Source organism: Geotrypetes seraphini, chromosome 6 (genome assembly GCF_902459505.1).
Source record: "Geotrypetes seraphini chromosome 6, aGeoSer1.1, whole genome shotgun sequence".
In the NCBI taxonomy this organism is placed as follows: domain Eukaryota; kingdom Metazoa; phylum Chordata; class Amphibia; order Gymnophiona; family Dermophiidae; genus Geotrypetes; species Geotrypetes seraphini.
In genome coordinates this window covers 145,251,773-145,277,418 of record NC_047089.1, presented here as the reverse complement: position 1 = coordinate 145,277,418, position 25,646 = coordinate 145,251,773, and the positions used below count along the sequence as shown (strand labels likewise).

The 25,646-nt window shown below is 47.4% G+C and overlaps 1 protein-coding gene across 4 annotated transcripts in view; it reads left to right on the top strand.

The window, feature by feature from the left end:
- TBC1D8 (TBC1 domain family member 8) overlaps positions 1 to 25,325 on the top strand; it is a 261,119-nt gene extending 235,794 nt beyond the window's left edge. For all 4 annotated transcript variants that reach the window (XM_033949424.1, XM_033949423.1, XM_033949425.1 and 1 more), the window contains exons 19-20: positions 2,748 to 2,848; positions 24,246 to 25,325. In XM_033949424.1, the coding sequence (XP_033805315.1) occupies positions 2,748 to 2,848; positions 24,246 to 24,680 (536 nt within the window). In that variant the 3' untranslated portion in view covers positions 24,681 to 25,325. The remainder of the gene's footprint in view (positions 1 to 2,747; positions 2,849 to 24,245) is intronic.
- The last annotated feature ends 321 nt before the right edge of the window (positions 25,326 to 25,646 follow it).

Sequence of the window (25,646 nt, the reverse complement as noted above, 5' to 3'; positions counted from 1 at the left end):
AGGTCTTTGCCCCATGATGCTGCTTGATATGAGAGGAGATGTTGATGGTATCTTTTAAATTTACATCCTCTAACCGGTGGGGAGACGAACTTCGGGTGTGAGCTTCTCTTATGTTTGTTGGTTCAGAAGGAGAAGAGGTCAGTTATATATTTAGGGGCTAAACCGTACAATGCCTTAAAACAGAAATATCCCAGCTTAAACTTTGCACGTGCCTCCATTGGCAACCAGTGCAGGAGTCAGTAGGAAGGGGTTATTTGATCGGACTTCTTCAACCCAAAAATCAGCCTAACCGCTGCGTTCTGCACCAGTTGTAGTCTCTGCAAGTTCTTCTGGGAGATTGCTAGGTGAGCGATATTACAGTAGTCCAGATGGCTTAGTATAAGGGATTGTACCAGAATTCTGAACGATGAAGCGTCAAAAGTATGTTTTGATGGACCGAAGCTTCCAGAGAGTGAAGAAACCCCTTCTAACCAATGAGTCCACTTGATCTTTCATGGATAGGCCTTGATCAAGTATTACTCCCAGAACCTTCATTGTAGGTTGGATAGGGTAACTGAGTTTGTTGATTCATAGTGATGTTTTAGTGATGAGTGGGTATGGCGAGGCTACAAAGAATTTAGTTTTTTTCTGAATTAAGTTTCAATCTAAATTCAGTCATCCATTGTTCCATCAAGTTTAGTACTTCGGTTGCCATAGGGGTAGCTTCAGAGAGAATGGGATAATGATTGTAAAGTCGTCTGCGTAACTAAATAATTTTATTCCCACTGGGCCAGTTGTGTACCTAATGATGACATGTAAACATTAAAGAGCAGTGGGGATAGTGGTGACCCCTGAGGAACTCCACATGGGTTGTTCCAGGTATTAGAGAGGCTGTAATTGAAACGTACTTGATAGGTGCGGGATATAAGGAAACCTCGGAACCAGTCCAATACCTCTCCTCTGATGCCAATTTCGTCCAAGCATTGTAACAATTTCTCGTGATCCACCAAATCGAAGGCCGAACTCATGTTAAATTGCATGATCAGGACATTGTGGCCCTTGCTAAATAAGGAGCGTAAATTATCCAAGATGGCTGCGATTACTGTCTTGGTGCTAAACAAAGGTTTAAAACCAGATTGGGTTTCATGTAAAAGAGAGAACTGATCCAGATATTCCATCAATTGGGTATGTACCAGTCCTTCCATGATTTTTACAGAGAATGGAATGGATGCCACTGGTCTATAGTTGGTCACTGATGCCAATGATTGTTTACGATTTTTTTTTTGAATTGGGGTAATTATAATGTGACTGTTATTAATAAGGAATTTTCCATTTTTGAGATTGTCAGTCAGATAGTTCCACAACATTAGTTTAAAGTCTAATGGAGCTGCTTTCATGATATCAGGGGGGCAGGAATCTAGAATGCAGTATGATTTTTGTGTACTTGTATAGTTTGATGTAATTATTCCATTCTAGATCTTGGAAGGAATTCCAAATCATATCTGCTGGTATTTCATTTCCTTGTAGGTTTGTTATTTGATGTGCACATATGTCATTTATCGAACAGTTATTTCTTAGGTTTATAATTTTTGTATCAAAATGTTGTGCTAGATCATTTGCTGAAGGCAGCTCAATATTATGTGTGGATTAAGTGTGGCGTGTGGTGTTGAATAAATTTGTGACCAAGTTGAACAATTCTTTTGTGTTGATTCCTTTTGAGTTTGTATTGGATGTGACAATTTTGGATGAGTAGAATGCTTTATGTTTTTTTGTCAATTGTTTATAGCTTTTTATGTTGGATCTCCAATTGTTCCGGTCTGATAGTTTTCCTGTTTTTTTCCAGATCCTTTCTAGTCATCTTACTGATTGTTTCATTTTTAGTAGTTCGGTGTTGAACCATTTATTATATTTATTTGAGCAGTTTTTACTATTTCGTTTAGGGGCAATTTTATCTAAAGTAGATTCCTTGGTTGCACAGATTACTAGGTACACCACTCATCTGAGCGAAGGTGGTGTGGCGCTCAAGGATATGCAGGATTGTCAAGCGGATGTTGTTCTCAGGAGACTTTTCAAGGCAGTGGCTTTGGGAGTCAAAACTGCCTTGGCGGTGTCCTTTGTTACACGTTGGAGAGTGAGGGAGTTGAACCTCCTCCTCAGCTACTTTTATTTGGTGCGGATTACGTGGCTATATGATATTATACATGTCCTGGGTAAAGCGTCAGCTTATTCACTTTCTGCTTGTAGAATGATCTGGATCAGACAATGGGCTGGTGATTCCACCTCTAAAACTACTCTTGCCAAACTCCCTTTTAAGGGTCAGTTATTTGATAAAAGCCTGCATGATCTTATGAATTGCATGGTAGACTGTCACCTCAAGACCCTGCCTGACAGTAGATCCAGAACCTCTAGAGGCTGAGGGTGCTCTAATTTTCGTGGCTCCAGGCATTCTCACCAATAAATAAATAAAAAATTTACATGTCTTATTATAAATGCCCCTCCTCATCTAATCAGATTTACTGTAATGCATTTCATGTCAGTTCAAAGTGGTTTTCAAAAATTATAAAGTCATTATCAATGGTCGGGGTAAAGAAGGCAATAATCTATCATTGGAAATAAACTGTTGTGAGCATAGGGGCATATGAACAGAATCATAATAAATGTTCCTATTTAAAATTGTTTTTAGATGTCTAATAATCCATTGTGTGTGTATTTCCATTAGTTTTTCTGCTTGGATTTAATTTTGTTGATTTGAATTTCAACTACATTAGGTGATGGAGTGGACTATCAGAAGCAACTGAAGCAAATGCTTAAAGATTTAGCAAAAGAAAAAGATAAGAAGGCTGAAAAAGAACTGCCCAAAATGACCCAGGTAAAATACAGTTCTATTGGTGCATTTAAGCAAATAGTTGGAGCAGGAATTTCAAGATGAACCATAAAAAGTTGCAAATTGCATACGTATAATATGATGCAATGATATATTTCCCCTTGCGCTGATGGCAGACTAAAGCTGGTCTATGTGAGGGACTCGACGGGGAGTGGTGGAATGAGGGTATCTCAGTAGGGTGACAGTGGTGTGCCTGCTGTGTGTATGTGATAGGGAGTAATATATGTGTGTGTGGTGAAGTGTGTATGTTTGTGTTTATGGGGAGGATGTTGGTAGGGTAGTAAGGGGTATGTTTAGAAAATTGGTGTTTATGTGGACTGTGGGACGAACGTGGGGAAGATACTGGAGATTCTTTGGTGTAGGGGGGATTATTTGAGCAGGTATGTGTGCAAGTGAATAAAGAGTATGTATTGGTGGGTGAGAGCTACATACTCTCTTCCTATTTGCTCTGTTTGCTCGCCCTCTCCTTTCTCTCATCCTTCCTGCTGCCTTCCCTACCTACTTTTCCATGTTGAATTGCCTCCTTCACACCACACCTCTTCCTTTCGCCTCCTGACTAGTGTATCAGTGGGTAGTACTCATCCTTTGGGGAGAGGGGAGTTTGTTTTTAACCACCTCTCCACTCCATTATTTCAACTGCCAGCTTGTCTTGTTCATCGGGTGGCAAGATTTGACTTCTCCACTGCCATTTCTGTAACTGGGTTTTGATCCTCAGTTGGCAGGACTGGGCCTATCGGCTACTATTTCCACCTGAGCTATTCTTTAGGTGGTGCATCCTGGCTTCTACACCACATTGCTGTTTCTGCTCCTTTTTTAAGTCTCTAGGTCTATGTTTGGTAGACTGACTGAGGGCTGTTCATGGAATTTTATTTTAAATATGATTTTTAGAATTTCAGTATGACAGCTACATAGTGTGTGCAGAGAGATGAGAGATGGTTTATAGTTTATTTAAAATTTGCTATACTGCCTTTGCTAACAAGCAGCTCAAAGCAGTTTACAAACCAAATCTTAAAGTATAAATTCAAATGAAAAAGAACTACAATGTTTAGGTAGAAAAGACTTCACATGCACTCAGAAACATTCAAGATCTAGACTAAAAGGGGAAAAGTAATGTTGTGGAGGAAAGAAAAAGCAGAAGGAAAATTTTAAAAGAAAGATGAAAAAAAAGGGTAGGAATTGACAGTGTCTATACCAGGGGTGCCCAATACGTCGATCGCGATCGACCGGTAGCTCAGGAAGGTAACGTGAATCGATCGCTAGACTCATGTTGCCGTCCTGATCTACCGGGCCGATCAGCCTTCCTCTGTGTTCTCCCTAGGGCCTTTTAGCTGGGCGGTCCGCCCAGCTGTCATCTGCTGCTGCCGCCACTGCTGAACATTTAAAAAAAACCCGGCTTGGAGATTTTAGCCCGTAGCGAACTTATGCTCCGGGCTCTAATGTGTGCGTGCCGGCTTCTCTTCTCTTCCCTCCGAAACCGGAAGTTATGTCCTGGGGGGAGAAGGGAAGCCGGCACGCACATGTTGAGAGCCCTGAAGCAAGCGTTCGCTATGGGCTAAGGCGGGAGACAGGTTAGTGAAGCATTTCCTCTTCTTGCTGCCGGGTCCTGCCTACTTTCTGTTTCCGCGAAGGCAGGACCCGGCAGCATTTCTCCCAATAGGTCGATCGCAGCAGGGAGCCGAAGCAAGGAGAGCTTGGGGTGGTGGCGGCTTTCGGGCCTGTTATTGGTGGCGGTTTGGGTCCTGGTCCCCGATGGCAGTTTGGGTCCTGGTCCCCGATGGCAGAGGCAGTGGCTTGGGGGAGGGCATGGAGAAAGAAAGAAAAAGGTCAGGCAGGGAGACAGAAGGAAAGAAGAGAAACAGAAAAAAAAGAAAGGGAGGCAGAGAGAAAGAAAGGGCAGGGAGAGAGGAAGGAAAAGTTGGGGGAGGGAATGAGGTCTGGAGGAGAGGAAGCATACAGGCTAAAAGAAGGGAAGAAAGATTGGATGCAGAGTCAGAAGAAGAAAGTGCAACCAGAGACTCATGAAATCACCAGACAAGGTAGGAAAAATGATTTTATTTTAAATTTAGTGATCAAAATGTGTCTGAATTTATATCTGCTGTCTATATTTTACACTAAGGTCCCCTTTTACTAAACCGCAATAGAGTTTTTTAGCGCAGGGAGCCTATGAGCGTCGAGAGCAGCGCTGGACATTCACTGCTATTGTGGTTTAGTAAAAAGGGAGGGGGGTATATTTGTCTATTTTTGTATGGTTGTTACTGAGGTGATAGTGCATAGAGTCATCTGCTTTGACCTCTTTGAAAAACCCTGGAATAGGAATGATAATTAACATTTTCTATGCGTACAGTGTGCTTTGTGTTTTTTTAAAATTTTATTGTTGGTAGATCATTTTGACTTGGTCATTTTAAAAGTAGCTCGCAAGCCCAAAAAGTGTGGTCACCCCTGGTCTATACAATGTCTAGGTAGCACTGTATGCTTGTTGGAAGAGCCAGGCTTTTAAAGCAGATTTAGATATTACATTACATTACAAGAAAAAAACCACAATTTTGCTCAAATGGCAACGGGCAGAGTTCCACCAGAAAGGAGTAGCAAAAAAAGGTGTGATGCCTGGTTGATTCTTGTTGGGCATTCTTAGAGGCAGAGAGGATTAGACAGTGATCGTTTATGAAATGGAGTAAGCGAGCTGGTGAGTACGGAATAGTAAGAATTGATAATAAAGAGGAAGTCCTATCCTGAGAGACTTAAAAGTAAGATTAAGAGTTTTAAAAATTATATGTTGTTTAGGGGGAGATATGATTATATTTTCAGATATGACATAAAAGTATGACTGCCCCAATATCATTACATAAAGTTCCTTTGAAATGCACCTCAACCATAAAAATCTTAGGCGTCATATTTGACAAACAGCTTTCATTTCATGAACATATTAGCAGTGTGGTTATATGCTGTTTCTTCAAACTTAGAATGATTCCATCAATCTTAAAATTTTTGGAACCCAAGTTAATAAACATTTTGATCCACTCATTGGTTATTTCAAAATTAAATTATTGTAACAGCTTATTCACCAGAATTACACAGAAAGAAATTAGGCGCTTGCAGATAATCCAAAACGCTGCCATCAAACTTATCACGAACTCCAAGAAATTTGATCACATAACTCCCTTACTATATTAAGCTCACTGGCTCCCAATAAAACACAGGATCTCCTATAAAATTTATTTATTCCCCAATTCATAGAAAAATACCTTATCCCTTATGAACCTTCTCGTGCCATTAGATCAGTGTATCGCAAACTGTGTGCCTCCGGAAATTTCAAATGTGCCACAGCACACTGGGCAAGAAGAGAGGCTCTGGCGTGGACGTCAGCTGACTTGCATCTTCCTGCCTTCTGCTGCCGGAATGCCTGCTTTCCTCTTTTTCTCTCCCCGCCCCCAGACCAGCAGCAGCAGCTCAGTGTGATTTTAACTTAGCCACACAGCTGCCGCTAGCATTAGGTTACACGTGGTTTCACCAGGCAGCCTCAGGGCCTTTGCTAGGCCACTCCGATGAAGCGAGGTAGGCCGGCCTAGCAAAGGCCCCGAGGCTGCCCGATGAAACCGCGGCTAAACTACTGCTAGCAGCAGCTGTGTGGCTAAGTTAAAAGCATACAGTGAGCTGCCACTAGGCCTATCAAATACGGCATTCCCCAAGATGCCCTTCTGTCTCCCCTCCTATTTAACCTCTACATTAGACCTGTCATTGATATAGCCCAGAAGTACAAGGTTAAAATCCACTCCTATGCCGATGACATCCAGCTGCTCCTCCCACTAGGCAAAAAACGATCATCCCAAATCGCCAACCTCCAACACTGCCTCTCTGACATGAAAACCTGGATGACAAACAACAAACTACAGCTGAATGCCTCGAAGACTGAACTGTTATGGCTCAGGGGAAAAAGTACTAAATACACACACCCAACACTATCATGGGACTCCACCTTACTAACTGCAGCAGATCAAGTACGCAGCCTAGGAGTAACATTAGATGGCCACCTGTCCCTGTCTACCCACATATCTCAAGTAGTCTCTACCTCCTTCTACTACCTCCGCCAAACCCTACATCTCCACACCTGACCTAGCCCAACTCCTGTATGGATTACTGCAACTCCCTATTTAATGGTGTAGCCAAAAAAGATCTCAAGCGCCTCCAGTGGGTACAAAATGCAGCAATCCACCTCCTACACAGCCTCAACTGCCCCATCTCTCCAGCCCTCCACGCTGAACACTGGCTTCCAATTAACCAATGCTGCGCATTCAAGGCCCTGGTAATAGCGCATAAAATAATTTACGCCACCACCCCTGCCTACATAGAATCCAAGCTAACCCTGTGCACCCCCACCCGCCCCCTCTGCTCGGAAATGGAGAAATGCCTATGCATCCCTCCAGGAAGGTCCCTCCTATCAGAAACCACCCGCAAACGCTCCTACAGCCACTTCATCCCCCAACTCTGGAACCAACTCCCCACGCAAATCAAATTACAGAACTCATTGATGACCTTCCGGAAAGCGGTAAAGACCCTCCTCTTCAACTAAAATTCAACCACAGTCTACGCCTCACCCCCCTTGGCCCCCCCTCACCTCTCTTCTGCATTCTAAACTTCTACTTAAATTGCTGTACAGTCCATTCTTAAGCTGTACTTAAATTACCGTATAGTCCTTGTACTTAAACTACTGTATAGTCTTTGTATTGTCCAAATGTACTGCACTGTGAATGTTTGCTTGTAGGCCGTTCTGAGCTACTGGGAGGATGGGATAAAAATCAAAATACAGTGGTGCCTCACACAACGAACTTAATTCGTTCCAGGAGCAAGTTTGTTATGCGAAAAGTTCGTTATGTGAAACGCATTTTCCCATAACAATACATGTAAAAAAAAATAATTCGTTCTGTAGCATAAAATATGCTAAGATGACATAAAAAAAGATAAATTTACCTTGTTAGAGCTGTTAGCATGATATAGAGGGGATATATGTGAAGGGGAGGGGAGACAGGGGTTTTGTTGATCCTTGCTGTGTATTATAATCACCCCCCACATACTCCCCAGTACCTTTTTTAATTCCTCCCATCTTTCCCAGCCAGTGGCGTACAGGCCAGAAGCGCAGAGATCAGGAGCAATTCCTCTGCATGCCTGTGTGGGCCCATGCCGATCTCCGAATGGCTGCAGTTAGTTCTTGTGAGTCCCGCGAGAGCTGGCTGCAGTTAGTTCTTGTGAGTCCCGCGAGAGCTGACTGCAGCCATTCAGAGATCAGCGCAGGCCCAGGCGGCGGGGGGGAGGTTTAAAAATATGCGGTGGCGGCGGGGGGAGGTTTAAACATATGCGGTGGCGGCGGGGGGAGGTTTAAACATATGCGGTGGCGGCGGGGGGAGGTTTAAACATATGCGGTGGCGGCGGGGGGAGGTTTAAACATATGCGGTGGCGGCGGGGGGAGGTTTAAACATATGCGGTGGCGGCGGGGGGAGGTTTAAACATATGCGGTGGCGGCGGGAGGAGGTTTAAAAATATGCGGTGGCGGCGGGGGGAGGTTTAAAATATGTAGCGCCAGTTAAGCGATGCAGCTCGGGCGACTTCGTTGTGTGAAACGAAGTCCGTTGTACGGATCAAGACAAGAAGTTCGTTGTGCGCAGCGTTCGCTGTGCGAGGCGGCCGTTATGCGAGGCACCACTGTAAATAAATAAATAGAGAAAGGAAGGGTATTGCTGGAGAGGGAAGGGAGAAGGGGTACTGCTGGACATAGGGCGAGGTGCTGCTGGTCAGGGGGGAGGAAAAAGGAAGGGAGGAGAGTTACTGTTTGATGGGGGAGAAGGGGTACTGCTGGATATTGGGAGAGGGAGAGGTGCTGCTGGACAGGGGGGAGGGAAAAGGGAGGAGAGTTACTGTTGGACAGGGGAGGAGGGAAGGGAGAATGGGTACTGCTTGTCAGGGGGAGGAGAGAAGGGGTACTGCTGGGGGGAGGTAAAAAGAAGGGAGAAGAGGTGCTGCTGGACTTGGCAGAAAGGGAGGGAAAGGAAAGGTGCTACACATTGGAGGGGAGATGGTGCATGGGGAGAGAGCATGTTGGGTTGGGGGATGGGGAGGAGGGATGCCACTCGAGGGAAGAGGCAAAGACAGAGAAAGCATGCAGGAGGCAGAAAGTTTTGGACTCATGGAGAAGGCGAGATGGCTGGGGAGGTCAGAAAGGGAAGGAGAAATGTTACACTCTGGGGAAGGGGGAGAGGGCAAAGTGAAAAGTTGGACTCATGGAGGGAGAGAGAGATGTTGGTTGGGGGAGAGAAGGAGGACCAGAGGAGAAGCATGTAGGAGGAAGAGAGAAAAAAATGTTGGACTGGTGGAAAGGAGGGAGAAATGTTGGACTGGGAGGGGGGCCAGAAAGGAGGAAGGGAAGGGAGATGGACTGCAGGGGGCAGAAAGAAGGAAGGGAAAGAGAAATGTTACACTGGGTGGAAGGAGAGATGACTAAAGGAAGGGAGAGATATCGGACCAGAGAATGGAAGGGATGCAGGGGAGTCTGGTAGCGCTATAGAAATAATAACAGTAGTAGTAGAGAGAGATGCCAGATTATGGGAAGGAGAAGAGAGAGATGCCAGACTGGGAAGGGGGGAAAGGAAGGAGAGAGATGTTGGACCACTGGAGGGAAGGAGAGAGATGTCAGACCATGGAAATAGGAAGGGAAGGTAAGACATGGAAAAGTAGATTTTGAGAAGAAAGCAGAAAAATGGAAATATTGAATTTTAAGTTAATGCCAAAGATGGATGCAATGATATAAAAGAGAACTGACCTCTAAAATGTACCAAGCCTATAGAGAGTGATCAAAAAGATGTTTATAAAAATACTCAGAGTAAAAATATCTGAGTATTTTTATAAACATCATTATCCCAGGACAAGCAGGCATGATATTCTCACATGTGGGTGACGTCATCTACGGAGCCCCAGCGCGGACAGCTTTTCAAGCAAACTTGATTGAAGTTTCAAGTTTGCTACACTGCACCACGCATGTGCATGCCTTCTTGCCCACTAGAGGGCGCATCCCCACCTCGTGGTCCTCAGTTCTTTCTCTTCCGCGGAGCCAGAAGCCCTGTGGAAATTGTGCTCTTACTTTTGCCTTCTGTCACCGCGGCTGTGTCCTTTTTTCGACTCGGTCGCTGTGTTTTTCTTTGTTGTTCTTTTTATTTCTTCAAGTTTTCGTCAAAAAAATCTTTTCAGTTCGGCTCCGGAGGCTCCCGGTAGCCGTGGCCGCGGGACCTCGCTTGTTCCCGGCCGATTTTTGGGCCCATGTCCCGTCCTGTGACGGGCTTTAAAAAGTGCACCTGGTGCGATTGGCTCCTGTCGATTACCGGTGGTGCTTGCGTTGTCTGGGCCCTGAGCACCCCTCCGACACCTGTTCCCGGTGCTCCACTTTTCAACGGAGAGCTCTCCGGCGCCGTCAGGCTCGTATGGCGGAGCTCTTTGCAGTTGACCCCGCGGCGGGGAAGGCCTCGACGTCGGCCTCTGCTTTGGCCCCGGCCTTGACCTCGGCCTCGACTCCTTCGTCCTCGCCCCGGGAGCCCCCGGTGTCGAAGCCGGTGTCTTCGACCCCGAAGTCGGCGAAGGGTAAGTCCTCACTTCCTGCTTCTCTTTCAGCCTCAAAGAAGCCATCCTCGAGCTCCTCGGCGGGGGCGGGTGGGTCATCCTCGGCCCCGCCCCGAGCGCCGAAGTCGGGTGCCCCACGGGAATACTCGGTACCAAGGTCGCCCTCGAAGGAGCACCCGACGGCCCCGGACCTGCCGACTATGATGGGGGTTCCCGTCTTTCAGGACCTGCTCCGGGCTCTCATTGCCTCGGAGCTGTCCGGGGCCCTCACGCACCTTCAGCAGGCTTCGGCCTCGACGTCGGTGCCTTCGGTCTCGGTGCCCCCGACTTCGGGCCCGGGGGGGGTTTCGGCCTCGGCCCCGACCTTGCCCTCGACCTCGGTTGACCAGCCTGAGCGGAGTGTGCGGCCTCGGGACAAGGTGCGGCGGGTTCGGAGGATCTCTTCCTCTTCGTCCTCGTCGAGGTCCTCCCAGGGTTCCTCGCCCTCGGGTCGGCCTCGGGCGAAGCGTCAGTCGAGGAAGCCCAAACGCCACCGGGCTTCTCCTCGACGACACGGTCGCTCCTCGCCGACCGGGGCCGAGACCCTGCGGGTCTCCGAACTGCGCCTCAATAACCCGAGGCTTTTTCGTTCGTCTGAAATTGAGTGCTCGAGGGACTCTTCGCCAAGACGAAAGGGGCGTGCCTCGGTGCCCCATACCCCGGGGACTTCCCGAAGGGGGTCCTCGGGGCATGGGCGGTCCCCGACCCCGTCCAGATCGCTCGGTGCGGCTTCGTGGGGCTCGGGGTCTGGCACGGGGAAGGAACCTCGATATTCACGCGAGGCTTCTCCTTCCTTCTTGGCGAGGCGCTCGTCTCGATCTCCCTCTCCGCCTTCGAAGCCCTCCTCCTTCTCGAGGTTCATTCTGGATATGGGAAGGGCTTTGGACTTGATCTGGGAGCAGGATCAAAGTACACATAGGAGTTTTTGGAGGAGCAGGATTTGCCCTCCCCTCCTCGAGAGACGCCTAGGCTACCTCTCAATAAGGTTCTTAACCAGACCTTTTTGAGGAACCTTGACTCCCCTCTTACAGTTACAGCGGTGCCTTCTAAGATGGAGTCTAAATATCGCACGGTTCCGTGCAAGGGCTTTGACAAGGCACAGCTGTCCCACCAGTCCCTACTGGTTGAGTCAGCTTTGAAGAAGTCGCAGCCTTCCAGAGTCTCGGCGGCTGTTCCCCCCGGACGGGAGGGACGGACCTTGGACAAATTTGGTCGTCGCCTCTATTCCAACTCTTTAATGGCGACCAGGGTCCTGAATTACGCATTCACCTTCTCGTCTTATTTGAGACAAATGGTGAAGTCGTTGCCGAGGTATTTTGGAGTCATGCCAGATTCCCATAAAGAGGATTTTGGGGCTTTTATGTCCAACTTGTCCCAACTGCGTCTCTACCTCTTCCATGCGGTGTATGACGCATTTGAGCTCGCCTCTCGGGTATCAGCCTTCGCGGTGGCCATGCGCCGCCTGGCATGGCTCCGTACCCTGGATATGGACCCGAACTTACAAGAACGTCTGGCCAATCTTCCATGTGTTGGCTCAGAGCTGTTTGATGAGTCCTTGGAGACGGCGACCAAGCGTTTGTCGGAACACGAGCGCTCTATTGCCTCATTGGTCCGTCCCAAACCCTGGGCTCCGCCGCAGAAGCCGTTTAGACCTCCTCCGCGGCGGTACCCGCAGAAGTCGACGCCGGCCTTCTCCAGGCCTCTGCCCCGACGTCCCCAGCAGCAGGGCAGGGCGTCCCAACCAAAGCCTCAGGCGCAAGGAGCGTCTAAACCCGCTCCGTCTTTTTGACGTGATGCGCGGTTGGGGGCGGGCCCCCTCCGCACTGTCAAAGGACCCCCTTCCGATCGGGGGCCGATTGCAGGCCTTTCTCCCAGCATGGGCCGAGATCACGTCGGACGCGTGGGTGCTCCGGATCATCTCCGAGGGCTACTCGCTAAATTTCTTATCCATGCCACCGGAACATCCGCCGGGGGCCTCTCTTTGCTGCCGAGACCAGCTTCCTCTTCTCCTGTCCGAGGCAAGGTCCTTGTTGGGCCTTCGGGCGGTGGAGCATGTGCCCCCGAACCAAAGGGGACGGGGGTTTTACTCCCATTACTTTTTGGTCCCGAAGAAGACCGGGGACTTACGCCCCATTCTGGACCTCCGGAGGCTCAACAAGTTCCTTGTCCGGGAGAAGTTCCGTATGTTGTCCCTTCCAGTCCTATACCCTCTACTAGACTCGGGGGACTGGATGTGCTCCCTGGACCTGAAGGAAGCATATACGCATGTTCCGGTGCATCTCGCCTTTCGCCAGTACTTACGGTTCCAGGTGGGGGAGTTGCACCTCCAATATCGAGTCCTCCCCTTCGGGCTGGCCTCGTCTCCTCGGGTCTTTACGAAGTGTATGGTGGTGGTCGCGGCTGCCCTGCGATCCCAGGGGCTGCAGGTCTTTCCCCTACCTGGACGATTGGCTGATCAAGGCTTCATCCCGGGAGGGGGTTATCTCAGCGACCCGACAGACTATCATCTTCCTTCAACGTCTGGGCTTCGAGGTAAATTTTCCCAAATCGCAGTTGTGCCCAGCTCAAACCCTTCAGTTTATCGGGGCCGTGCTGGACACGGTTCGCCTTCGTGCATTCCTACCCTCGTCGAGACTGGAGGCTCTGCTTCGCCTGGCCCGTCAGATTCTGCTGCAGCGCTCCGTCTCTGCCCACCGGCTGATGATCCTGCTCGGCCACATGGCTTCGACAGTTCATGTCACGCCGTTTGCCCGATTGCGTCTCCCTCAGTGGACCTTGGCCTCCCAGTGGCGCCAGGATCGAGACCCGCTCTCCCTTCCTGTAACGGTCACTCCTTCCTTGAGACGATCGCTCCGTTGGTGGACCAACTCTTCCAATCTTTCCGGGGGTTTGCTCTTTCTCGTCCCTCCACATCGCAAGGTCCTGACCACGGACTCTTCGGAGTACGCGTGGGGGGCTCACCTCGACGGTCTGAGGACTCAGGCGCTATGGTCGGCGGAGGACCGTCGTTGTCACATCAATGTGTTGGAGCTTCGTGCCATTTTTCTGGCAGCTCGAGCCTTCGGTCATCTGCTACGCAATCAGGTGGTCCTGGTACGGATGGACAACCAAGTGGCAATGTATTATGTAAACAAACAAGGGGGAACGGGCTCTTGGTCCCTGTGCCGGGAAGCCTTGCGCCTTTGGGAATGGGCGACCTCCCAGAACATCTTCCTGCGGGCGGTCTACATTCAGGGAGAAAAGAATTGTCTCGCAGACAAACTCAGTCGTCTTCTCCAGCCGCACGAGTGGTCGCTAAACTCCCGAGTCCTACGCGAGGTCTTCGACCGCTGGGGGACTCCTCAGGTGGATCTCTTTGCTTCCCCGGAGACTCGCAAACTGCCCCTCTTTTGTTCCCGGATTTACTCCCAGGACCGTCTCGAGGCAGATGCCTTTCTTCTAGACTGGGGAGGGAGATTCCTTTATGCGTTTCCTCCTTTTCCTCTGATCTTGAGGACGTTGGTTCTCCTCAAGTCATCCAGAGCCACTATGATTCTCATAGCGCCACGTTGGCCTCGTCAGCACTGGTTTTCCCTGCTCCTTCAACTCAGTGCCAGGGAGCCTCTACTTCTGCCAGTTTTTCCCTCTCTGCTGTCTCAGAGTCGGGGTTCGCTGTTGCATCCCAATCTTCAGTCATTACATCTGACGGCTTGGTTCCTTTCCCCCTGACTCCAGCGGTCAGGGAGGTGTTGGAAGCCTCGCGCAAGGCCTCGACTCGGCTTTGTTATTCACAGAAGTGGACCAGATTTTCATCCTGGTGTACCTCGCACCATCTGGACCCGAAATTGGTTCCAGTGTCCTCGGTTCTGGAATATTTGCTGCATTTGTCCAAGTCTGGGCTGAAGACAACTTCCATCCAGGTGCATCTCAGTGCTATTGCTGCTTTCCATCGGCATCTAGAGGGACGTTCTCTCTCTTTTCATCCTCTGGTGGTTCGTTTCATGAGGGGTTTAGTTAATGTTAATCCTCCTCTGAAACCTCCTCCTGTAGTTTGGGATCTGAATGTCGTCTTGGCTCAGCTGATGAAACCTCCCTTTGAGCCAATTGACAAGTCTCTTTCTAAGTTTCTCACTTGGAAGGTGGTCTTTTTACTTGCGCTCACGTCTGCTCGTCGAATTAGTGAGCTTCAGGCTTTGGTTGCGGACCCGCCCTTTACTGTGTTCCATCATGACAAGGTGGTTCTTCGCACCCATCCAAAATTTCTACCTAAGGTTGTGTCTGATTTCCACCTCAATCAGTCTATTGTCCTTCCGGTGTTCTTCCTGAAGCCCCACTCTCATCCTGGTGAGGCGGCGCTTCACACGCTTGACTGTAAGAGGGCGTTGGCCTTTTATCTCCAACGTACCAAGTCTCATCGGAAGGTTCCTCAATTGTTTTTGTCCTTTGATCCTAATCGGTTGGGACATCCTGTTTCCAAGCGCACCTTGTCCAACTGGTTGGCTGCTTGTATTTCTTTTTGCTACGCTCAGGCTGGTCTCACGCTCCATGGTCGAGTCACGGGGCATAAGGTCAGGGCTATGGCAGCTTCTGTTGCTTTCCTCCGGTCTACTCCTGTGGAGGACATATGTAAAGCTGCCACTTGGTCTTCGGTTCATACGTTCACCTCCCACTACTGTCTGGACACTTTGTCCAGAAGCGACGGCCGGTTTGGCCAGTCGGTGTTACGTAACCTGTTTTCCTAAATTGCCATCCTCCCACCTGCCCTTTTTTGGTTAGCTTGGAGGTCACCCACATGTGAGAATATCATGCCTGCTTGTCCTGGGATAAAGCACAGTTACTTACCGTAACAGGTGTTATCCAGGGACAGCAGGCATATATTCTCACAACCCGCCCTCCTCCCCGGGGATGGCTTCTTTGCTGGTTATGGAACTGAGGACCACGAGGTGGGGATGCGCCCTCTAGTGGGCAAGAAGGCATGCACATGCGTGGTGCAGTGTAGCAAACTTGAAACTTCAATCAAGTTTGCTTGAAAAGCTGTCCGCGCTGGGGCTCCGTAGATGACGTCACCCACATGTGAGAATATATGCCTGCTGTCCCTGGATAACACCTGTTACGGTAAGTAACTGTGCTTTTTGTACTTTCTGGCCTAGTGTCTATGACCCAGTATCCCTGAACGCACTTTAGAAAGATGTATGCAAGGCAGAAAGTGAAGACGGAGAGGATGGTGGATCACGCGGGGGGGGGAGGAGGGGTGCGATACGAGCGGGGGGATGGCGGATCACGTGGCGGGGCTTCATGAGCGGGGGGAGCCAGGCCAGTTCTTGGGTGGGGGGTAGAGCAGAAGCAATCTTTTATTGATGTCTGAATTCAAGAAAGCCTGGGATAGGCACGTGGGATCTCTTAGAGCGAGGAAGAGATAATGGTTACAGCGGATGGGCAGACTAGATGGGCCATTCAAGATTAGATTATATATTTGTCCATCACCAATTTTTCCTGCTAATATCTTCAGTGAGAATAACTGCTGTTTCCTTTATAATGGGTTTTTTTTTTCCCCTCCCAACACCCCCTACAATGGGAGCGCCAACAGTTTTAAGTAGTTCCCCTCCCAAACACCCCCTCGGAGCGCTTTAAAATACTGTTTTAATCAGTGTGCTGAAATCCTACATGTGATTGCCCGGCATTGTCCACACGTGATTGTCTCGTGCGCTTTAGTCTATGAACCTTTCATTACATATCTCCAGACTAAATGGGAAGATTTCTTAAATAATAATTCCCAATATGTTCACTAGACAATGCTGTTTTGCCTATGGCCAAGGCTTTACTACTTGGTGATGTGATAGCCTATGTGAGTGCTAGGAACAGGTTAGCAGCAGGTATTTGTGGTTTGGAAAGGTAACTCCAGATGGCTAAGCAGAAATATCATATAACTATCATTCCCACAATTTCTTCGTGATAACAAAGTATCAAAAAATGTCTTTTGAAATCTCTCTAGGGATCTTCAGACTTCCGTGCAAGTAATACATTACATTACATTACATTAGGGATTTCTATTCCGCCATTACCTTGCAGTTCAAGGCGGATTACAAAAGAATTATCCAAGATGTATTACAACAAGAACTTACAAAAAATAAAAATAAAATTGGTCATTTTCAAAAAGAGTAAGAAATGGGTAAGGTTTGGGATAGTTGGCTTTAGTAATATAACTTGCAACTGTCTTAATCCTCATTAGTCCCAAACGACATTAATATGTAATGAACACTATCATTTCTTTTCATTTAATTTTCTTATTTATACTTTTACTTTTATTGATTTCATATCAAACATATGCTACTTAGTTTTCTTTATATAACTCCCTTTGCCGACGCGTTTCGAGATTCTTTATCAAGGATGGGAGTACTAAAAAGAAGAGAAGCTCAAATTAAAGAGCGCCTCCACACGTCATACATTTAAAAATATTAAAACCAGTATTATTTTATTAAACACTCTTCTTACCAGATTCAAAAGGATTTACTGGACTATCTGATAACAGCCACCATAGCGCCAAAATGACCGCGGCATTCAATTCTCACTCAGAAATAGGGAACCCCTACAGCGTCATCGACCCACGTGTTCCAGAGAACCTCCCATTGATTTTTTTTTTTTTTAAAGACAAAACTGGCAGCAATACACATTCCAAGACCTAGTTATTATTCTTTATCCCAGGACAAGCAGGCAGCATATTCTTGACTGATGGGTGACGGCACCGACGGAGCCCCGGTACGGACAATTTTAGAGTGATTGCACTCTAAGAACTTTGAAAGTTCTAGTAGGCCGCACCGCGCACGCGCTAGTGCCTTCCCGCCTGACAGAGGCGCGCGGTCCCCAGTTTCTTAGTTTCCGCGGAGCTAAGAAGACGCGTGTTCCAACTGCTGTTGGAAAATTTTTTTCAAATTTTTCTCGCCTTTCCGCTCGCGCGTTATTTTCTTGTCGTGATTTATTCACCTTATCATTTCTTTCTTTTATTAAAAAAAAAAAAAAAAAAAAAGTCCATTTTTTTCGACTTTTTTCCGGTCAGCCCCGGCGGGGCCTGTTGGCACCATCGAAGCCTCGGGCTTCGATTTTGCTACGGCCGTTTTCACCGGGTTTTAAGAAGTGTCAGCGGTGTGCACGTCCTATTTCACTTTCCGACCCGCACAAGTGGTGCCTTAAGTGTCTGGGTCCGGACCATAGGGCAGAAACGTGCACCCGCTGCAGTTCTCTCCAAAAGAGAACTCTAAAGAATCGCCAAATTCAACAGCGAATTCTTTTCGGTGCCGCCATGGAAGTTCCCCCGGCATCGACACCGTCATCTTCCTCCAAATCGGCACCGGTGACTTCGACACCGCAAGATCCATCCTCGGTGTCGCACCCTGTAGGTAAGCCGGCTAAGAAGCCATCCCCTACTGTCCTTAGCCCGCCAGTCGAACAAGCAGTGAGCCAAGTCCTGCAGACTGCGCGCCGGCCTCGCAAACGCTCCGCTCCTATTGAAGTCACTGCCTCTTCATCGGCATCGACTTCGCCTGAGCATCGAGCTGCACCGCAGGTACCCAGCAAGAAAAAAGCGGTACCGGTGCCATCGGGACCGTCTCTGGATGAGAGAATAGCATCCATCCTTCAGGTCCAGCTTAAGGAGCAGTTACAACACTTGCTCCCGGCTCTGCTGACTCCGAGCCTTCCAGTGTCGGTATCTACTGAGCATTCGGTGCCAATCGTCGAACAGCCTGTTTTGTCGGCATCGACGTTGTCGGCACCGCAAAAATCTGTTTCTATGCCTGTTCTCTCGGCGGAACCGAAGTCTCTTCGACGCACTGCTTACTCGACTTCGGAGCCGGTGCCGTTCTCTGACACCCGTACTGCTGTACAGTCACCCGGTACGGTGTCCACGAGGTCTGGTAAATCAGTACGCAAAACCAAGCATACCGAACCTTCTACCCCACTTTCTCAGGGCCGTCTGTCATTGGTACGGGACCCTGATTTGTGGGATGATTCTGATGACCCCCTCGGTACCGAGGCAGATTATTCCTCGGAGGAGGATGTTACATCAGTGCAGGATCCTGCTGGTAAGCCAGAGCACTCGTCCTTCACCAAGTTTCTTAAGGAGATGTCGGACACCCTTTCCATCCCTCTAGAGTCTGACTCTAAAAAATCCAAAGCATTTCTTGATGCTTTGGATTTTGGCCAGCCTCCGAAAGAATTTTTAAAGTTACCCCTCCATGACATCTTGAGGGAAACTTTTTACAAAAATTTAGAAACTCCTCTCACCGTTCCAGGAGCCCCTAGGAAGCTGGAATTGCTTTACAAGGTGATTCCTATTCCAGGGTTTGACAAACCCCAGCTGCCCCATGAATCTCTGCTGGTGGAGTCCACCCTCAAAAAATCGGCAGGCTCTAGTGTATATGCCTCTGTCCCTCCTGGCAGAGAGGGCAAGGCCATGGATAAATTTGGTAAAAGACTTTACCAAAATGCAATGCTGGCCAACCGTTCAGGTAATTATGCGTTTCACTTCTCTTTTTACCTGAAACATTTGATTCAGCAAGTCTCTTCTTTTCAAAAGTATCTTCCTGACCGTAAGCTTCCTGCATTCCAACAATGCACTTCCAGTCTCCTACAACTCAGGAAGTTCATGGTCCGGTCCATCTATGATACTTTTGAACTCACATCCCGAGCCACGGCTATGTCTGTAGCAATGAGACGATTGGCATGGCTCCGAGTCTCCGACCTTGATGTGAACCACCAGGACCGCCTTGCCAATGCTCCCTGCCTGGGTGATGAGCTCTTTGGAGAATCTATGGATACCACCACTCAAAAGCTCTCTGCCCACGAGACGAGGTGGGATACTTTGCTGAAAAATAAAAAGAAGCCTCCTCCTCCTCGTCCATTTAGACAGCAGCCATCATATCAGAGGCGGTTTTCTGCTCGGCCAGTTCAGCCTCAACCTCCACAACCTCGGAGGCAGCGGCAACAGCACCAACAAGCACGTCAGCAACAGCCGCCTACCATAAAGCCTGTCACTCAGACTAAGCCGACTCAGCCCTTTTGACTCCCTTCTCCTGGGCATTGCCAGTCTCCCTCCCTCCTGTCCTCTTCCACAGCCCATAGGAGGTCGATTAACCATTTTTCACTCTCGATGGGAGGTAATCACCACCGACCAGTGGGTGCTCTCGATCATAGCCCATGGCTACTCCCTCAATTTTCAGACTCCCCCGCCGTTAGGCCTGCCAAAAGAGTCTGCTTCCAACAAGTCTCAGTCCCTCCTTCTTGCTCAAGAGGTTCAATCCCTCCTTCTTCTCAATGCCATCGAAGAAGTTCCTCAAGATCAGCGAGGTCAGGGTTTTTACTCCCGGTACTTTCTAGTTCCCAAAAAGACCGGAGACCTCAGACCCATCTTAGATCTCAGAGATCTCAACAAATGTTTGGTCAAGGAGAAGTTCAAAATGCTCTCTCTTGCCACCCTCTACCCTCTTCTCGCTCAGGGCGACTGGCTATGCTCTCTCGATCTCAAAGAGGCTTACACACATATTCCTATCCATCTGACGTCCAGGCAATATCTGCGCTTTCTCATCAATCAACATCATTATCAATACAAAGTGCTACCCTTCGGCCTGGCCTCCTCTCCCAGGGTATTCACCAAATGTCTGATTGTGGTAGCGGCATATCTCCGCTCTCACAACTTTCAAGTCTTCCCTTATCTGGACGACTGGTTGATCAAAGCTCATTCCCCTCAGGCGGTTCTGCTTGCCACCAATCAGACCATTCACTTCCTTCGACTATTAGGGTTCGAAATCAATCTACCCAAGTCTCACCTCATTCCGACCCAGCGACTTCAATTTATTGGAGCCGTTCTGGACACTGTTCTGATGAGGGCATTTCTTCCATCCAACCGCCTTCACGCCATCCTCCATCTCTGTCAGCAGGTGTTTCAACAGATTACCATTTCTGCGAATCACATGATGGTGCTATTGGGGCACATGGCTTCGACAGTACATGTCACACCCTTCGCACGTCTCCACCTGCGTACTCCTCAATGGACCTTAGCGAACCAATGGTCCCAAGCGACGGATCCTTGTTCACAACACATATCTGTGACCTCGTCTCTTCGACAGTCGCTTCTTTGGTGGTTGACATCTTCAAATCTATCCAGAGGTCTGCTGTTCCATCTACCTCCTCATCAACTAGTCATCACCACAGATTCCTCCCCCTACGCCTGGGGAGCTCACTTGAACGAATTCCAAACTCAGGGATTTTGGACTGCCCAGGAAAAGAAACACCACATCAATTTCCTGGAACTCCGAGCGATGTTCTATGCCCTCAAGGCGTTTCAACATCTTCTCTTTCCTCAAGTACTACTCATTTGCACAGACAATCAAGTTGCAATGTTCTACATCAATAAACAGGGAGGATCGGGCTCTCACCTGTTGTGTCAGGAAGCACAACGGATTTGGTCTTGGGCGACAGCTCGTCACTTATTCCTGAAGGCTGTTTACATTCAAGGGGAACAGAATTCCTTAGCGGACAATCTCAGCAGAATTCTCCAACCTCACGAATGGACTCTCGATCCCTCGACTCTTCAGTCCATTTTCGCTCAAAGGGGCACTCCTCAAGTGGACCTTTTTGCAGCTCCCCACAACCATCAGCTGCCCCTGTTTTGCTCCAGACTCTACTCTCCTCACCGTCTGGCGCCCGATGCATTTCTCCTGGATTGGACCAGTCTCTTCCTATATGCTTTTCCCCCTCTACCGCTCATGCTGCGAACACTGTTCAAGCTCAAGAGGGAACAAGCCACCATGATTCTCATCGCTCCACGGTGGCCCAGGCAACATTGGTTCTCCCTTCTACTTCAACTCAGTTCCAGGGAACCCATACCTCTTCCACTGTTTCCTTCTCTGCTTTCTCAGCATCAGCAGACCCTACTGCATCCCAACCTACAGTCTCTGCACCTGACAGCTTGGTATCTCTCGGGCTGACTTCGGCTCACTCACTTCTTTCTTAGCCTGTCCGCTCTATCATTGATGCTTCCAGGAAACCTGCCACGCTCCAATGTTATCAACAGAAGTGGTCTCGGTTTTCTTCCTGGTGCCTCTTACATCACCATGATCCCATGTCTCTAGCAGTGGGACTGGTGTTGGACTATCTTCTTTCCTTGTCTGACTCTGGTCTTAAATCTACTTCTATCAGAGTTCACCTTAGTGCCATTGCTGCCTTTCATGAGCCAATTCATGGAAAACCCCTCTCGGCTCATCCTTTGGTTTCTCGGTTCATGAGGGGCCTTTTCAATGTGAAACCACCTCTCAAGCCTCCTCCTGTGGTCTGGGATCTCAATGTGGTTCTTTCCGCTTTAATGAAGCCTCCTTTTGAACCTTTGGCCACAGCGCATTTCAAATTTCTTACCTGGAAAGTGGTCTTCCTTATAGCTCTCACTTCTGCCAGGAGGGTCAGTGAACTGCATGCACTAGTGGCCGATCCACCTTTCACTGTTTTTCACCATGATAAGGTGGTTCTCCGTACACACCCCAAATTTCTTCCTAAGGTTGTGGTCTGACTTTCATCTTAACCAGTCCATAGTCCTGCCTGTATTTTTTCCAAAGCCTCATTCTCATCCAGGTGAACAGGCTTTGCATACCTTGGACTGTAAACGTGCTCTGGCTTACTATCTTGAACGTACTAAGCCCCACAGATCATCTCCTCAACTATTTTTGTCCTTTGATCCTAACAAGTTGGGTCATCCTGTATCTAAACGCACTCTCTCCAATTGGCTTGCTGCTTGCGTTTCTTTCTGTTATGCTCAGTCGGGCCTGACACTGAAAGGTTCTGTCACGGGCCACAAAGTTAGAGCTATGGCAGCGTCTGTAGCTTTCCTCCGATCTACTTCCATTGAGGAAATCTGCAAGGCTGCTACTTGGTCCTCAGTTCACACTTTTACATCACATTATTGTCTGGATGCATTCTCCAGACGGGATGGACACTTCGGCCAATCTGTTTTACAAAATTTATTTTCCTAATGGCCAACCTTCCCTCCATCCCTCTTTTTGTTAGCTTGGAGGTCACCCATCAGTCAAGAATATGCTGCCTGCTTGTCCTGGGATAAAGCACAGTTACTTACCGTAACAGGTGTTATCCAGGGACAGCAGGCATATATTCTTGCGTCCCTCCCACCTCCCCGGGTTGGCTTCTTAGCTGGCTTATCCTAACTGGGGACTGCGCGCCTCTGTCGAGCGGGAAGGCACTCGCGCGTGCGCGGTGCGGCCTACTAGAACTTTCAAAGTTCTTAGAGTGCAATCACTCTAAAATTGTCCGTACCGGGGCTCCGTTGGTGCCGTCACCCATCAGTCAAGAATATCTGCCTGCTGTCCCTGGATAATACCTGTTACGGTAAGTAACTGTGCTTTCTGCACCATCCTGTCCGTGGTTTCATTTAACCCACTAGGTGACATAGAATTTAACTCAAACATCCATCTTAATTCTTTTATATTTAGAGCTTTTTCAATATTACCACCCTCGCACCTAACATGACGTACTAAAGGAGCCATTTCAGTTGTATTGACCCTGGATTTGTGTTCTGTTAAGCGTACTTTCATAGGGCGAGTAGTACGGCCCACATATAATTTTGGACAAGGGCATTGTATCATATATATAACAAAAGCTGACTCACAGTTCATTGGCATATTTTGCCAGTGTCAGGATGAGCCCCATGTATCACCGGTAAGGGTATAAGGGCACTACTGGCAATGACCACACTTGAAATGGCCTGGTTGTGTCATGGGGGCTACTTCTTTTATAGTACAATGGTTAATAGATTCTCCCATATTTCTGCCGTGAGTATGGGAAAATAAAGGTTTATCACCTATATCTGGTAATACTAGCTGTACCATATGCCAATGCTTTGAAATGATGTTATTAATTTTGGGGTCAGGGTGGAATATTTCTGAACAAACATAATGGTTTCACTAATCTCTTTTTGACCACTGTATTGGATCAGAAGATGGTGTTTCATGATTTTAGCCTGAATACGGAATTCATCAGTGGAATGGCAAATCCTTCTAAGTCGTATAAATTTACATCACTATCTTAGAACCCTCCCAAACCCTAATACTTATATCACTGTCTCAATTTCCTGTTTCAACACAGACAGAACAATACATGGTTTGACCCAGAGGGTCTCCACATGAAAATAGATAAATTTAGCTTCTAGGAGAGTGGAGAAAAAAAAGTATCTTTATGTATGCATGTTCATTAGGTTTGCAGAAGGGTAAAACATTTACAGCCCATTACTTTAAGAATTAAAAGCACAAATTGCAATGGTGGGTAATGGCCATAGATCCCCACCCAGAATCCAGCTGTTTCTTGGTGAGTCTGATTTGGCATTATTTTCAAAAATGTATTAAATATAGGAAAATGTACTGATACTAATCATTTCTATAGCACTACTAGATGTACACATTATAAGCAGGTACTTTCTCTGTCCCTAGTGAGCTCACAATCTGTTTTTGTACCTGGGGCAATGGAGCTCATGGTCACAAGGAGCTGCAGTGAAAATTGAACCCAGTACCCTAGGCCATTGGGCTACTCCTCCAAATTTCTCATGAATTAAAAATATATCTGTGAAGTACCCTAAATTTGGGTAGAGGTTGCAAATGCAGTATCCATTCCATTGACATTAGAGGAATAAAATACATATTTTAAATAAAATAAATGATAATTTTTATGTTCATGTCTTAATTTTGTATTTGTTTCATATGTTTCCTTCCAGAGGGAATTCATCCAATTCTGTAAAACCTTATATAGCATGTTTCATGAGGATCCAGAAGAGAATGATCTGTATCAGGCCATTGCTACTGTGACCACTTTGCTGCTGCAGATAGGAGAAGTAGGACAGAAAGGCGGCAGCAGCTCAGGGAGTGGTTCAGAGGAGTTTACTTATGAGAACCTACAATCCGAAGCATCCACTTCTGATCAGGACTTGGTTTTTACTGACACTTTGAAGACCCCACGTAGAAGCTCTTTGTCTTTGCCTGTTGCTGAAGTTGATTGGATGGTGTCCTTTGAGCACATTTTAGCATCACTGTTGACTGAACAGTCACTAGTGAATTTTTTTGAAAAGTCTGTGGATATAAAGCCAAAACTGGAAAGTGCAAGAGTAAATCAATCTGGATTCAGATCTAGTGGAATAAGTCAGCAGTCATGACATGTAACTTGTAAAGCTATAAGTATTGTACAGTGTTACACACTTTTTCTTTGTATATGCAATAAGACCAAAATCCACTTTGGATTGCTTGGTAGTAAGTTTCACCCAAGCACACCTTGCAAGTTAATTATGAAAGTTATTCATTGTACTAGTTTTTGCAAAATGCGTGTTTGGCCTGCAAATTTTCATTTCTTTGGATAATCTTTAAAAGCTGGGTTCTTTATTGTTGGACTTATGAACTTAAGCTGATAAAGTTGATTTTTGCTGCCACCGATACTGCAGGTTTGTCAGTAATGCAGGAAAATGGTCTCTTCAGTATTGCTGCTGAGGTGTATCTGTGGTAGGGTTTGCTGTTTTGACAACTCCAGGCAGTGCTTGGATTCAAAACATTTTTATGACAAATAGCAAAGCTGTGGAAGCTGCTGTCATGGGCATCTGCAGATTTTTTGAGTCTACAGTAAATTTTTGGGGGGGTCACACAGAGACATGTTTCAATGCTGGTAGTTGAAACTATTTTAATATATTTGATTGTGTTCATATTTGTATGTTTAGCAAAAAAGTCATGTGGACATAGACTGTATGCTTTTGAAGTTGATCTGTGAAGAAAATGTGCACTTTTCAATAAATATTCTTTTTTTAGATTGATTGATTTATTAGGATTTATTTACCACTGTTTTGAAAGCATTCACTCAAGGCGGTGTACAGCAAGAATAAGTCAAACATAAGCTTTCACCTGCTTCCTGAAGTAGAAATAGTCGAGTTAAGCCTTTCAAAGAATGCATTCCAGAGTATGGGAGCTACTCCAGAGAAAGCCTCGCTGGCAGGTATCACATTGTGTGTTGTCCTTCAGAGTGTGGTTAAGGGTACTCCTTAGGATGACCTTTGTGACCTTGAAGGTGTGAAGAGGGAGATCCTGTTCTTCAAGTATTCCTTTGAAGGTCTTGAAGATCAGATTTAGTTTTAAAT